General features: G+C 53.2%; 1 protein-coding gene across 3 annotated transcripts in view; it reads right to left on the reverse strand.

Annotated features, from left to right (window-relative positions):
• Window positions 1-8,746: 8,746 nt before the first annotated feature.
• The window catches only part of CSPG5 (chondroitin sulfate proteoglycan 5), a 95,612-nt gene continuing 87,912 nt past the window's right edge, over window positions 8,747-16,446 (reverse strand). For 2 of the 3 annotated variants that reach the window (XM_075315837.1, XM_075315836.1), the window contains exon 5: window positions 8,747-10,794. In XM_075315837.1, the coding sequence (XP_075171952.1) occupies window positions 10,633-10,794 (162 nt within the window). In that variant the 3' untranslated portion in view covers window positions 8,747-10,632. Of the gene's footprint in view, window positions 10,795-11,770; window positions 11,820-16,446 lie in introns of all 3 variants that reach the window. The other variant, XM_075315838.1, reaches the window with a different exon arrangement.

The following is a 16,446-nucleotide window of genomic DNA, read 5'->3' on the forward strand; positions in this document are numbered from 1 at the left end:
GTGTCTAGTGGTTAGTGTTCCAGTCCCTGGTGTCTGGTGGTTTCGTGCTCCAGTCCCTGGTGTCTAGTGGTTAGTGTTCCAGTCCCTGGTGTCTGGTGGTTTCGTGCTCCAGTCCCTGGTGTCTAGTGGTTAGTGTTCCAGTCCCTGGTGTCTAGTGGTTAGTGTTCCAGTTCCTGGTGTCTGGTGGTTTCGTGCTCCAGTCCCTGGTGTCTGGTGGTTTCGTGCTCCAGTCCCTGGTGTCTAGTGGTTTAGTGCCCCAGTCCCTGGTGTCTAGTGGTTTCGTGCTCCAGTCCCTGGTGTCTAGTGGTTTAGTGCCCCAGTCCCTGGTGTCTAGTGGTTTCGTGCTCCAGTCCCTGGTGTCTAGTGGTTTAGTGCCCCAGTCCCTGGTGTCTAGTGGTTTAGTGTTCCAGTCCCTGGTGTCTAGTGGTTTCGTGCCCCAGTCCCTGGTGTCTAGTGGTTTAGTGCTCCAGTCCCCGGTGTCTGGTGGTTTATTGCCCCAGTCCCTGGTGTGTGGTGGTTTAGTAGCACAGTGCCTGGTGTCTGGTGGTTTCGTGCTCCAGTCCCCGGTGTCTGGTGGTTTCGTGCCCCAGTCCCTGGTGTCTGGTGGTTTCGTGCTCCAGTCCCTGGTGTCTGGTGGTTTCGTGCCCCAGTCCCTGGTGTCTGGTGGTTTCGTGCCCCAGTCCCTGGTGTCTAGTGGTTTCGTGCTCCAGTCCCTGGTGTCTGGTGGTTTCGTGCTCCAGTCCCTGGTGTCTGGTGGTTTCATGCCCCAGTCCCTGGTGTCTGTTGGTTTCGTGTTCCAGTCCCTGGTGTCTGGTGGTTTAGTGCCCCAGTCCCTGGTGTCTAGTGGTTTAGTGCCCCAGTCCCTGGTGTCTGGTGGTTTCATGCCCCAGTCCCTGGTGTCTGGTGGTTTCGTGCTCCAGTCCCTGGTGTCTAGTGGTTTCGTGCTCCAGTCCCTGGTGTCTAGTGGTTTCGTGCTCCAGTCCCTGGTGTCTGGTGGTTTCATGCCCCAGTCCCTGGTGTCTGTTGGTTTCGTGTTCCAGTCCCTGGTGTCTGGTGGTTTCGTGCTCCAGTCCCTGGTGTCTAGTGGTTTAGTGCCCCAGTCCCTGGTGTCTAGTGGTTTAGTGTTCCAGTCCCTGGTGTCTGGTGGTTTAGTGCCCCAGTCCATGGTGTCTAGTGGTTTAGTTCTCCAGTCCCTGGTGTCTGGTGGTTTCGTGCTCCAGTCCCTGGTGTCTAGTGGTTTAGTGTTCCAGTCCTTGGTGTCTAGTGGTTTAGTGTTCCAGTCCCTGGTGTCTAGTGGTTAGTGTTCCAGTCCCTGGTGTCTGGTGGTTTCGTGCTCCAGTCCCTGGTGTCTAGTGGTTAGTGTTCCAGTCCCTGGTGTCTGGTGGTTTCGTGCTCCAGTCCCTGGTGTCTAGTGGTTAGTGTTCCAGTCCCTGGTGTCTGGTGGTTTCGTGCTCCAGTCCCTGGTGTCTGGTGGTTTCGTGCTCCAGTCCCTGGTGTCTAGTGGTTTAGTGCCCCAGTCCCTGGTGTCTAGTGGTTTCGTGCTCCAGTCCCTGGTGTCTAGTGGTTTAGTGCCCCAGTCCCTGGTGTCTAGTGGTTTCGTGCTCCAGTCCCTGGTGTCTAGTGGTTTAGTGCCCCAGTCCCTGGTGTCTAGTGGTTTAGTGTTCCAGTCCCTGGTGTCTAGTGGTTTCGTGCCCCAGTCCCTGGTGTCTAGTGGTTTAGTGTTCCAGTCCCTGGTGTCTAGTGGTTTAGTGTTCCAGTCCTTGGTGTCTAGTGGTTTCGTGCCCCAGTCCCTGGTGTCTAGTGGTTTAGTGCTCCAGTCCCTGGTGTCTAGTGGTTAGTGTTCCAGTCCCTGGTGTCTGGTGGTTTAGTTTTCCAGTCCCTGGTGTCTGGTGGTTTCGTGCCCCAGTCCCTGGTGTCTGGTGGCTTCGTGTTCCAGTCCCTGGTGTCTAGTGGTTTAGTGCTCCAGTCCCTGGTGTCTAGTGGTTTCGTGCCCCTGTCCCTGGTGTCTGGTGGTTTCGTGCTCCAGTCCCTGGTGTCTAGTGGTTTAGTGCTCCAGTCCCTGGTGTCTGGTGGTTTCGTGCTCCAGTCCCTGGTATCTGGTGGTTAGTGCTCCAGTCCCTGGTGTCTGGTGGTTTCATGCTCCAGTCCCTGGTGTCTAGTGGTTTCATGCTCCAGTCCCTGGTGTCTAGTGGTTTAGTGCCCCAGTCCCTGGTGTCTAGTGGTTTCGTGCTCCAGTCCCTGGTGTCTAGTGGTTAGTGTTCCAGTCCCTGGTGTCTGGTGGTTTAGTTTTCCAGTCCCTGGTGTCTGGTGGTTTCGTGCCCCAGTCCCTGGTGTCTGGTGGCTTCGTGCTCCAGTCCCTGGTGTCTAGTGGTTTCGTGCTCCAGTCCCTGGTGTCTAGTGGTTTCGTGCTCCAGTCACTGGTGTCTGGTGGTTTCGTGCCCCAGTCCCTCGTGTCTGGTGGCTTCGTGCTCCAGTCCCTGGTGTCTAGTGGTTTAGTGCTCCAGTCCCTGGTGTCTAGTGGTTTCGTGCCCCTGTCCCTGGTGTCTGGTGGTTTCGTGCTCCAGTCCCTGGTGTCTAGTGGTTTAGTGCTCCAGTCCCTGGTGTCTGGTGCTTTCGTGCTCCAGTCCCTGGTGTCTGGTGGTTAGTGCCCCAGTCCCTGGTGTCTGGTGGTTAGTGCCCCAGTCCCTGGTGTCTGGTGGTTAGTGCTCCAGTCCCTGGTGTCTGGTGGTTAGTGGTCCAGTCCCTGGTGTCTAGTGGTTAGTGCTCCAGTCCCTGGTGTCTAGTGGTTTCGTGCGCCGTCCTTTGTGTGCTGAATCCTCCAGGTGTTTTGCTCTTCACATCGCGGTCGGTTTTATCTCTTCTGGACCAAAAGTTCTGATAAAATATTTCCTGTCTTATAGGAACAAGCAGTGAAAATATCAGAACATGATGGGACTTGTAGTCCACCTGGTGGCGGCAATGATGAGGCACGTGCTGTGCTGGTCCTGTAGAGTGTCAGCTCTTGGGGTGACACATTAGTGCACGTGATATTATCTATTTTTTCTTGGTGTCTCCTCCCGCGCAGGGCTATCGGGGGTCTCCTTCTGCTCGGGTCTGTCGAGGGTAGCACCTGTTTGGGGGGATGCCGCAGTCGGGGGTCGTCCTGTCACCTCACATTATGGCTCAGTCCCCATTATAATGTCCTCTGGTCCTGATGCAGGAAGCGCGCGGCTGCACCGGCTCCAGCTGCGCTCATCCACATCTCCTGCCTGTCGCCATGGAAACTTGGTATTTGTCCGACCTTGAAACAGCCCCATTTATGCAAACGGCAGCGCAAACCCCGAGCAATGGATGAGGCTGGAATACCAGAAAGACCCCAAAAGCGGTGACCCCCCCACACGAAGCCGCGTACCCCGAGCAATGGATGAGGCTGGAATATCAGAAAGACCCCAAAAGCGGTGACCCCCCCACACACGAAGCCGCGTACCCCGAGCAATGGATGAGGCTGGAATATCAGAAAGACCCCAAAAGCGGTGACCCCCCCACACACGAAGCCGCGTACCCCAAGCAATGGATGAGGCTGGAATATCAGAAAGACCCCAAAAGCGGTGACCCCCCCACACACGAAGCCGCGTACCCCGAGCAATGGATGAGGCTGGAATATCAGAAAGACCCCAAAAGAGGTGACCCCCCACACACGAAGCCGCGTACCCCGAGCAATGGATGAGGCTGGAATATCAGAAAGACCCCAAAAGAGGTGACCCCCCACACACGAAGCCGCGTACCCCGAGCAATGGATGAGACTGGAATATCAGAAAGACCCCAAAAGAGGTGACCCCCCACACACGAAGCCGCGTACCCCGAGCACACCCCAACACGAAGCCGCGCACCCTCACACCGCATATAGGGTCAGCAGTCCAGTGACCCCGCACACACTGATCCTTTACTCAGTGACCCCGCACACGCTCGCCCCGCACACACTGACCCCGCACACACTGACCCCGCACACACTCGCTCCGCACACACTGACCCTGCACACGCTCTTCCCGCACATGCTGACCCGGTACACGCTCGCTCCGCACACAGTCACCCCGGACACGCTCGCCCCACACACTGACCACGCGCACACGCTCGCCCCGCACACACTGACCACGCACATGCTCGCCCTGCACACGCTTTCCCCCGCACACACTCGCACCGCACACGCTCTTCCCGCACACGCTGACCCCGCACACGCTGAACCTGCACACGCTTGCTCCACACACGCTCGCCCCACACACTGACCCTGCGCACACGCTCACCCGGCACACGCTGACCCCGCACATGCTCGCCCTGCACACACTGACCCTGCACATGCTCACCCTGCACACAATGACACCGCACACGCTCGCCCTGCACACAATGACACCGCACACGCTCGCCCTGCACACTCTCTTCCCGCACACGCTGACCCCGCACACGCTTGCTCCGCACACACTTACCCCGTACACGCTCGCCCCGCACACGCTGAGCCCGCATATGCTCTTCCCGCACACGCACTTCCCGCACACGCTGACCCCGCACACGCTGACCTTGCACACGCTCGCTCCGCACACGCTGACCCCGCGCACACGCTCGCGCCACACATGCTTGCCCCGCATGCGCTGACCCCGCACACGCTCACCCTGCACAGTGACCCCGCACACGCTGACCCCGCACACGCTCTTCCTGCACACGCTGACCCGCACACACTGACCCCGCGCACACGCTCGCGCCACACACGCTCGCCCCGCATGCGCTGACCCCGCACACGCTCGCCCTGCACACAGTGACCCCGCACACGCTCGCCCTGCACACGCTGACCCCGCACACGCTGACCCCGCACACGCTCGCCACGCACACGCTCGCCCCGCACACGCTCGCCCCGCACACGCTGACCGCGCACACGCTCGCCCCGCACATGCTGACCCCGCACACGCTCGCCCCGCACACGCTGACCACGCACACGCTCGCCCCGCACACGCTGACCCCGCACATGCTCGCCCCGCACACGCTGACCACGCACACGCTGACCGCGCACACGCTCGCCCCGCACACGCTGACCCCGCACACGCTCGCCCCACACACTGTAGTGCCCGCACACGCTCGCCACTCACACGCTGACCCCGCACGCGCTCGCCATGCACACGCTCACCCCGCACAGTCGCCTTATTGCTGTGTCGTCCGGTGATTAGTGAATTCATGGAGTCATAAGTTTAAAAACATTTTATTTTGATTGAATTTTTCTTTTATTCTTTTTATTTTACAATATTTCCAAAAAAAGTTGGGTGAAAGTACAAAAAAATTTGGCTGCGCACAGCGAAGGTTTCATTGTTTTATCATCTTAAAAATCACACATGGCAGTAATACAAGGGCCGACTCAAGCGGAAAAACGGAACACGCAGGGCACACGCACACCGACAACACTCCTCACATGTCCAATGCCCGTCTACGTCTCTGAGGGTGCGGGACGGGGGCCGGGCCGGGGGGCCAGGACGGGGGGCTGGGACGGGGGGCTGGGCCGGGGGGCTGGGACGGGGGGCCGGGACGGGGGGCCAGGACGGGGGGCCGGGACGGGGGGCCGGGACGGGGGGCCGGGACGGGAGGCCGGGACGGGAAGGCCGGGGGGACGGGACGGGGGGCCAGGACGGGGGCCGGGACGGGGGGCGAGCCGCTGGAATAGCGCTGTCTTACTGGGCTCCCCGTCACATTGTGTCATAAGAGGAAACGTTACTAAGGGGCATTCTGGGCCAGTCCTGGCGTCTCACCCGCACAGTGCCCTCTGTGAGGAGAAGATACGCTGGAGATCACTAATCGAGGCTTCAAACTAATCAATTAATGTCCTGCCCAACAGCCAATCACCAGCAGGGATCTCAACCCATTGTTAGGCCAATTATCAGCAGTGATCACTACCTATTGTCCTGTCCTGTGGCCAATCACAACCATAGATCACTACACAATGTCCTGCCCAGCCACCAATCACCAGCAGTGATCTTATCCCAGTGTTAAGTCCAGAAGCCAATCACCAGGAGTGATCGCTGCCCAACAACCAACAGTGAATCACGATCAATCAACACAATCCTTTCTGGTAGCCAATCACCAGCGGTAATCATTACCCAATGTCCATGCACCAATCCATTCAGTTGCGATCATTGACCACTACCCCATGCCCACTGGCCAATCATCAACCCAACCATTACTAAAGTCCTATCAACAAGCCGATCATTGATGATGGTCACTACTAGTGATGAGCGGGCACTACCATGCGCGGGTGCTTTGTACACGTAACTAGTGATGAGCGGGCACTACCATGCTCGGGTACTGAGTACTCGTAACTAGTGATGAGCGGGCACTACCATGCTCGGGTACTGAGTACTCGTAACTAGTGATGAGCGGGCACTACCATACTCGGGTACTGAGTACTCGTAACTAGTGATGAGCGGGCACTACCATGCTCAGGTGCTCAGTACTGGTAACTAGTGATGAGTGGGCACTACCATGCTCGGGTACTGAGTACTCGTAACTAGTGATGAGCGGGCACTACCATGCTCAGGTGCTCAGTACTGGTAACTAGTGATGAGCGGGCACTACCATGCTCGGGTGCTCAGTACTCGTAACTAGTGATGAGCGGGCACTACCATGCTCAGGTGCTCAGTACTGGTAACTAGTGATGAGCGGGCACTACCATGCTCAGGTGCTCAGTACTGGTAACTAGTGATGAGTGGGCACTACCATGCTCGGGTGCTCTGTACTCGTAACTAGTGATGAGTGGGCACTACCATGCTCAGGTGCTCAGTACTGGTAACTAGTGATGAGTGGGCACTACCATGCTCAGGTGCTCAGTACTGGTAACTAGTGATGAGCGGGCACTACCATGCTCAGGTGCTCTGTACTCGTAACTAGTGATGAGTGGGCACTACCATGCTCTGGTGCTCAGTACTGGTAACTAGTGATGAGTGGGCACTATCATGCTCGGGTGCTAAGTACTCGTAACTAGCGATGAATGGGCACCACCATGCTCGGGTGCTCTGTACTCGTAACTAGTGATGAGTGGGCACTACCATGCTCAGATGCTCAGTACTGGTAACTAGTGATGAGCGGGCACTACTATGCTCGGATGCTCAGTACTGGTAACTAGTGATGAGCGGGCACTACCATGCTCAGTACTGGTAACTAGTGATGAGCGGGCACTACCATGCTCGGGTGCTAAGTACTCGTAACTAGTGATGAATGGGCACTACCATGCTCGGGTGCTCTGTACTCGTAACTAGTGATGAGTGGGCACTACCATGCTCAGATGCTCAGTACTGGTAACTAGTGATGAGCGGGCACTACTATGCTCGGGTGCTCAGTACTGGTAACTAGTGATGAGCGGGCACTACTATGCTCGGGTGCTCAGTACTTGTAACTAGTGATGAGTGAGCACTACCATGCTCGGGTGCTCGTTCCCCATTGACTTTAATTATACTCGAGTACTCAAGTTGCGCCCATCGGAGCATGCAACTGCTCTTAACAAGTACTGAGTACCCGAGCATGGTAGTGCTCACTCATCACTAGCTACGAGTACCGAGCACCCGAGCATGGTAGTGCCCGCTCATCATTAGTTGCGAGTACTGAGCACCCGAGCATGGTAGTGCCCGCTCATCACTAGTTACCTGTACTGAGCACCCGAGCATGGTAGTGCCCGCTCATCACTAGTTACCAGTACTAAGGACCTGAGCATGGTAGTGCCCGCTCATCACTAGTTACCAGTACTGAGCACCCGAGCATGGTAGTGCCCGCTCATCACTAGTTACCAGTACTGAGCACCCGAGCATGGTAGTGCCCACTCATCACTAGTTACCAGTACTGAGTACCTGAGCATGGTAGTGCTCACTCATCACTAGTTACGAGTACAGAGCACCCGAGCATGGTAGTGCTCACTCATCACTAGTTACGAGTACTGAGTACCTGAGCATGGTAGTGCCCGCTCATCACTAGTTACCAGTACTGAGCACCTGAGCATGGTAGTGCCTGCTCATCACTAGTTACCAGTACTGAGTACCCGAGCATGGTAGTGCCCGCTCATCACTAGTTACCAGTACTGAGCACCTGAGCATGGTAGTGCCCACTCATCACTAGTTACGAGTACTGAGTACCTGAGCATGGTAGTGCCCGCTCATCACTAGTTACCAGTACTGAGCACCCGAGCATGGAAGTGCCCGCTCATCACTAGTTACGAGTACTGAACACCCGAGCATGGTAGTGCCCGCTCATCACTAGTTACCAGTACTGAACACCCGAGCATGGTAGTGCCCACTCATCACTAGTTACAAGTACTGAACACCCGAGCATGGTAGTGCCCGCTCATCACTAGTTACGAGTACTGAACACCCGAGCATGGTAGTGCCCGCTCATCACTAGTTACCAGTACTGAGCACCCGAGCATGGTAGTGCCCGCTCATCACTAGTTACCTGTACTGAGCACCCGAGCATGGTAGTGCCCGCTCATCACTAGTTACCAGTACTGAGCACCCGAGCATGGTAGTGCCCGCTCATCACTAGTTACCTGTACTGAGCACCCGAGCATGGTAGTGCCCGCTCATCACTAGTTGCGAGTACTGAGCACCCGAGCATGGTAGTGCCCGCTCATCAGTAGTTGCGAGTACTGAGCACCCGAGCATGGTAGTGCCCGCTCATCACTAGTTGCGAGTACTGAGCACCCGAGCATGGTAGTGCCCGCTCATCACTAGTTACCAGTACTGAGCACCCGAGCATGGTAGTGCCCGCTCATCACTAGTTACCTGTACTGAGCACCCGAGCATGGTAGTGCACGCTCATCACTAGTTGCGAGTACTGAGCACCCGAGCATGGTAGTGCCCGCTCATCAGTAGTTGCGAGTACTGAGCACCCGAGCATGGTAGTGCCCGCTCATCACTAATCACTCAGTACCAATCTTCATGTCAATCAATAATATTGATCACTTGTAGACTTCATATCATTAGTCCCTACTAATCCCTACCTATCATGGCCACTATCAGCATGCACAGTAGCCCGAGCCTCCTCCTCTCCAGTCCGGTAGACACTCACTTCCCGAATCCTGATAATGCCCGGTCCTAATATAAGGCCATAAAATACCCGGCCACAGACTCCCAGCTTACAAGTCTCTGCTGGAGGAACAGACTGACCCCTCTTATCTGTCCCAATCCAGAAAAGAGGATTAGCCGGAAATAGGAGCGGTCACCTCAACACTCTGCACTCCTTAAGGTAACATGGTCGCCGGCTGCAGATTACGGCTTATCCTCGTCTCTGCAGTCAGACATATCTTGTGTGGACCATAAGCCGCCTTCCCGTAGAGCATTAGTCTCCGACCTGTGACCGCAGGCGCTCAGCATGCTGGAAATTATAGTTCTACAACTGCAAAGCTACAGGTTGGCCAACACTGCTATAGACTAAGGATGAGCCATATACAGGATAGATCCTGGGGCCACATGCAGCTTTTCTGGGGCCCCCAGCATCAGAACATAACACTTCTGGGGCCCCTGCTATCATAAGCCACTTCACGCTTCCCATTTTCAGCTGGGGGCCCATGAAAAGGACAGAGGGTTGGGGAAGCCAAGTACGACTGGACCCTGTTGTCCCAGAATGGTAGGTACAAGGGTGGGGTAGTCTTTGGGCCCATTGCAGCCCCTGCACCCCCTATAGCTTTTCCTCTAAATCACATAAAAACAAAAGGCTGATGGTAGGCCTAACTCCCTCCTCTAATGTAAATGGGGCTAGGAAGGCCAAGAACTGGACCCTGCTGTCCCGGGATGGTAGGCACAGGGGTAAAGTAGCTTTGGGCCCTATTGTAACCATTGCAGCGCCTTTAGCAATGCACCTGTGGGCCCATAATAAGGAAAGGCTCGGGATAGCTCACAATCCATTCTGTACTGGAAAGGAGGTCAGGAAGGCCAAGGGAAACCCAACCCTAAGGTTTGGGGATAATAGGCACAAGGGTAGTGTAGCCTTTGGATCCAAATGCAACCTCTGCACTCCCTATAGCTTTGCACCTGGGGCCCATGAAAAGGAAAAGCAGAACTCACTGAGATTCCACTGTAAACTCCAATTACCTAAAAAGCAAACATTGCAGCTGCGCCATAAGTCACCGGACGAAGCGATGATGGGGTTAGTGCATGTGATCAGATCATGTAAGCGCACATGCTGGATGCACTGTGATGTCATTGGGGACGGTGACATCACAGACGTCAGTCTTGTATTGGATCTACTTTCACATTTAGTGTATTAGTAATGTCATCAGATCTTGGAGACAATGACGTCATCATGGGAGCGGGATGCACCGTCATCTACATCAGTTTCCATCTTGTATGATTTCTCCAGTCTACACCCGTTCATCACACACTGGGATCGTTCCTTAAAAATCACAGTTCCATCTTTTTTTTTTGTTTTTTTGCATATCTCTGTACAAAATACACCAAAGCATGCCAAGGAATGGGGGGGCACATTAGAGGGGCGGCGTGGTTATGAATCATGTAACCCCTGTCAGTGCTGGAGGAGACGCTGATCAGCTTCATTCACCAGCTCCTCCAGCACTGGAGAGGTTCAGAGAAGATGACTCTCGCATCTTCTAGGTCCTGTCTCTCCATTCGACTCTCCTCATGTTAGATTGTTAAGGACACAGTTGACATCCACAATATCCGGATCTCCTTTACCACTCTCGTGTTTGGGTGATAGAGAGTTCTGTATGTTGAAAGGTTCCTCATCCTTCAGGCAAGCCTTGGGCAGATCCTGCACCTTCTGAGGAACATTGGGATCCTCCTGTAAAACAGACACATTCTGTAAGTTGAAATATTGAAGAAAGTGGGGTTGGGTTTGAACCCATGGCGGTCCCCACAAATCATTGAAGGAAGTGGGGTTGGGCTTGAACCCATGGTAGTCCCCACAAATCATTGAAGGAAGTGGGGTTGGGCTTGAACCCATGGCGGTCCCCACAAATCATTGAAGGAAGTGGGGTTGGGCTTGAACCCATGACGGTCCCCACAAATCATTGAAGGCAGTGGGGTTGGGATTGAACCCATGGCGGTTCCCACAAATCAGATATTCTCATGTGCTGAACGTGATACAAAATCAGCTCAAAACAATGATACATTTTACTTATACGTGGAAATCTAAGTAAAGCTACAATGTGATATCTGATATACAGTGTATCTTGTGATATGTGAGTTATAATGTGGTATCTAACATATAATGTATCATATATGGGTTCTATCACTGACACTAATGGTCCAGCCGTAAACCAGTGTAACCAGTAAAAGTAGAGTTCATAGAAGGATGATTGAATGATCCTTGAAGAGGAAACCAATCTAAAGGAGGCAGAAATGTATCATTAATAGTTATGATGTTTCTATTTCAGAGATGCCAGCACCAGTCTGATGGTTACAGGTCTCCTTTACCATGGACAGAATTTGCATGCTATTTTGATAAAGAGGAGATAAGCAGCTGCCAGATAGACACGAGCCACTCATCTGGTACTTTACTGCCAGTTCTCATTTCTTCCTCCTCAGCCAAGGATCCTTGGATTGACCTATAGGGGCAATAGAATTAGGAGGCAGAGACCCCCAGGGCCGTCCGTGGAGTGTTAGGAGTGAGGACTTAAAGGGATTCTCCTCTTAAATCCAAGCTGTATTTTACATGGCAGTGGGGGAGGGGGGCATGCAATGAATCAACCACAATGTGGGCAATCACACGATGACGCCGCTTATCTCTAGCATACAGTTTGCCGGTGTGTACTTACTTTCCATAAGAATTTTTTTATTTTTTTTCTTGCTGGATATGAAAATTTACTGCAGTCAATAAGAAAAACAATTTGTGAGCAAATAGTACAATGTCACCGGCGCAGAAGCTGGGGGGGAGGGGAGCGGCCATCTACAAAGCCCACACTATAGAGCAAGCAGCGGAGGAGAAACAAGCAGAGATTGGCACCTCTCCTAATCGGGGGGCAGCTGCCTCTATACATGACCCCCTCCCCGATACAGACCATCACATTAGGCTATTATCAGGGTGGTCAATAGATGGGACGCAGCCAATGGGAACGTCACGCACAGCGGCGCGCCCTGCGGAATATCAATAGTAAAGCCATTGTGTGATCCGGACTGGAGAGCTAATCTATAAAGTATGAAGGACTTAAAGGGGAAGTCCACGGAAGAGTCAGCCGGCATACAATGTAACCAACACCGAAGCCTCCAATACTTACAGCCTTTAAAATATTACCACTGTGCTGTCAGGTTTTTTCATCCCTGCACTTGAAATGTCCCTTCGGGGATCTCTTACTGATACTGCTCATGCGCAGACTTACGTGGATTTCCGTATGTACAAAGTGACTTGCGTTACTTATCTAGCACATATGTACTACCTGTTTCGCAGGCATAGTGTACAATACATATGTCTTTTGTATACCTATTTTACTATACCAAGGGTTTGTTAATCGTGCTTGTGGCGCTGATATTACTGCGCTTGCGTTCGGGCTGTGACGTTTGCCTGCAAAAAGGGACCACATGATTTGATCACATGATTTACAATGGCGGCGCCCATCGGCGTCTTCAGGTTGCATAGCGACCTTGCACAGGAGTTTGCGTTTGGGCTGTGACGTTTGCCTGTAAAAAAAAAAAAAAAAAAAGGGATCACATGATTTAATCACATGACTCACAATGGCAGCGCCCATCGGCATCTTTAGGTTGCATAGCGACCTCTCCCTCCTCCTCCTTGCCCATGCTGGTAAGCAATCTTCTTTGATTATAATGGCTATTTAAGACATACCTACCATAGTGTGCCTCACTTTCCCCTGAGGAAGCTACAACTCCTTGTAGCGATACGCGTGGGGTTTCCACCCCACCCTTCTCATGATATTTGCTCTGCCATTTACCCCGTGCAGGACCCCTGGGTATGTGATTTGCCTTATACTGGTTCCAGACATTTGTTTTCAGGGCAGATTACTTTCATGCGGCTTTGAGGTACTTGGATGCAGCAATTGTCCTTCTGCCTGCTATTGTCTCATTTAGCATGCCGTGTTCACTGCCTGTCATTGATTGAACAAGGTTTTTTGGCTATCACACTCACTCTGACTTATCATGTGGGGTTTCTCTTTGGCTTGCTGAGAGGGTGGGGTGTATTTTGGTGGCTCATATTATTGGCACCAAATGTATGTACAAGCTTTTTGCTTTTTTAATTGTTTTTAATGAACATCTGTGTGTTTGTATGTCCTTTTTGATTAATAAATTGATATTACATGGTCATTTCTGGTGATCCCACTTGTTGCACATTTTCTTTTTCTCTTGTGTACCTAATAGCCGGCATACAATGTAACCAACACCGAAGCCTCCAATACTTACAGCCTTTATAAAGCCTAGAAACCCCCTTTAATATAGAGCGGACCCCCCAAATCATTCTGGACCCCTATACTGTCTGGTGTTTGTTGGGGGAATCTGTGAAGGAGGCTTCAATGCAGATTAATCCGCTCCGGACCCCAGACTTTAGACCCCATTAACTGCTTCCCTCCCCAATCCGGGCCCTTCTTCTGTGCTGCTGGGTCCTCCTTGGCCCTGGTCCCCTCACACATGTCCTGGCAGCTGTGCATGCACCTAACGTCACATGATCTGACATCACACTCCTGATTGGCTGCTCAGACCGGCACGTGTCACAGATAAAAGAAATGCAAACATGCACTAGGACCCAGGACGGCGGTGCACGGACCCTAAGGAACAGGTGGCTCATAGAAGGTATATGCCTCACGTCACATGATCTGACACCACACTCCTGATTGGCTGCTCAGACCGGCACCTGTCACAGATAAAAGAAATGCAAACATGCACTAGGACCCAGGACGGCGGTGCACGGACCCTAAGGAACAGGTGGCTCATAGAAGGTATATGCCTCACGTCACATGATCTGACACCACACTCCTGATTGGCTGCTCAGACCGGCACCTGTCACAGAAGAAAGAAGTGTATTGGAATGTACCACTTCAGTCATTAATAGGGGGAGGTATAAAGGGCTGTTTTTCTGCTTTACAAAATAGAAATCTTTTGGGGGAACAAAAATAAAATTATTGATAAAAAATAATCTGCAGCCGGGACTTTCACTCGCCACAAAGTAAAAATTCCAGAAATGAGCTGAGATTCCGCCAAAGCCAGAGCGGCGGATTAATGCGGCCAGTTCACTCAGACGGTAATTGTTGTCCCTGGGCCTTTTTCCCGCCTGGAGCCCGGATCTGGTTGCCTAGCAACAGCCGTCTCGGCACACAACGGTCCAGTGAGCATCCCTCGCACAGCGCGAGCCCCCCGGAGTCACCGCCATGGAGGGATATTCATCCCGACCACACTGCAGGATTACAGGGCGGACGCGCTCTCAGGACCCACCGCGGCTTAGTAACAACACAATTCACCCCCCTGTACTGATACACTGTGACGAGGCTTCAGCTGTGTGAGCAGCACCAGGTGATATTACCCTCCTGTCCTGATACACTGTGACGAGGCCTCAGCTGTGTGAGCAGCACCAGGTGATATTACCCTCCTGTCTTGATACACTGTGACGAGGCCTCAGCTGTGTGACTAGCACCAGGTGATATTACCCTCCTGTCCTGATACACTGTGACGAGGCCTCAGCTGTGTGAGCAGCACCAGGTGATATTATCCTCCTGTCCTGATACACTGTGACGAGGCCTCAGCTGTGTGAGCAGCACCAGGTGATATTACCCTCCTGTCCTGATACACTGTGACGAGGCCTCAGCTGTGTGAGCAGCACCAGGTGATATTATTCTCCTATCCTGATACACTGTGACGAGGCCTCAGCTGTGTGAGCAGCACCAGGTGATATTACCCTCCTGTCTTGATACACTGTGACGAGGCCTCAGCTGTGTGAGCAGCACCAGGTGATATTATCCTCCTGTCTTGATACACTGTGACGAGGCCTCAGCTGTGTGAGCAGCACCAGGTGATATTACCCTCCTGTCCTGATACACTGTGACGAGGCCTCAGCTGTGTGAGCAGCACCAGGTGATATTACCCTCCTGTCTTGATACACTGTGACGAGGCCTCAGCTGTGTGACTAGCACCAGGTGATATTACCCTCCTGTCCTGATACACTGTGACGAGGCCTCAGCTGTGTGAGCAGCACCAGGTGATATTACCCTCCTGTCCTGATACACTGTGACGAGGCCTCAGCTGTGTGAGCAGCACCAGGTGATATTATTCTCCTATCCTGATACACTGTGACGAGGCCTCAGCTGTGTGAGCAGCACCAGGTGATATTACCCTCCTGTCTTGATACACTGTGACGAGGCCTCAGCTGTGTGACTAGCACCAGGTGATATTACCCTCCTGTCCTGATACACTGTGACGAGGCCTCAGCTGTGTGAGCAGCACCAGGTGATATTACCCTCCTGTCCTGATACACTGTGACGAGGCCTCAGCTGTGTGAGCAGCACCAGGTGATATTACCCTCCTGTCCTGATACACTGTGACGAGGCTTCAGCTGTGTGAGCAGCACCAGGTGATATTATTCTCCTGTCCTGATACACTGTGACGAGGCCTCAGCTGTGTGAGCAGCACCAGGTGATATTACCCTCCTGTCCTGATACACTGTGACGAGGCCTCAGCTGTGTGAGCAGCACCAGGTGATATTATTCTCCTGTCCTGATACACTGTGACGAGGCCTCAGCTGTGTGAGCAGCACCAGGTGATATTATTCTCCGGTCCTGATACACAGTGACGAGGCTTCAGCTGTGTGACTAGCACCAGGTGATATTACCCTCCTGTCCTGATACACTGTGACGAGGCCTCAGCTGTGTGAGCAGCACCAGGTGATATTACCCTCCTGTCTTGATACACTGTGACGAGGCCTCAGCTGTGTGACTAGCACCAGGTGATATTACCCTCCTGTCCTGATACACTGTGACGAGGCCTCAGCTGTGTGAGCAGCACCAGGTGATATTACCCTCCTGTCCTGATACACTGTGACGAGGCCTCAGCTGTGTGAGCAGCACCAGGTGATATTACCCTCCTGCCCTGATACACTGTGACGAGGCTTCAGCTGTGTGAGCAGCACCAGGTGATATTACCCTCCTGTCCTGATACACAGTGACGAGGCTTCAGCTGTGTGAGCAGCACCAGGTGATATTACCCTCCTGTCCTGATACACTGTGACGAGGCCTCAGCTGTGTGAGCAGCACCAGGTGATATTACCCTCCTGTCCTGATACACAGTGACGAGGCTTCAGCTGTGTGAGCAGCACCAGGTGATATTACCCTCCTGTCCTGATACACTGTGACGAGGCTTCAGCTGTGTGAGCAGCACCAGGTGATATTATCCTCCTGTCCTGATACACTGTGACGAGGCTTCAGCTGTGTGAGCAGCACCAGGTGATATTACCCTCCTGTCCTGATACACAGTGACGAGGCTTCAGCTGTGTGAGCAG

The sequence above is a fragment of the Anomaloglossus baeobatrachus genome, chromosome 6 (genome assembly GCF_048569485.1).
Source record: "Anomaloglossus baeobatrachus isolate aAnoBae1 chromosome 6, aAnoBae1.hap1, whole genome shotgun sequence".
Taxonomy (NCBI): Eukaryota; Metazoa; Chordata; class Amphibia; order Anura; family Aromobatidae; genus Anomaloglossus; species Anomaloglossus baeobatrachus.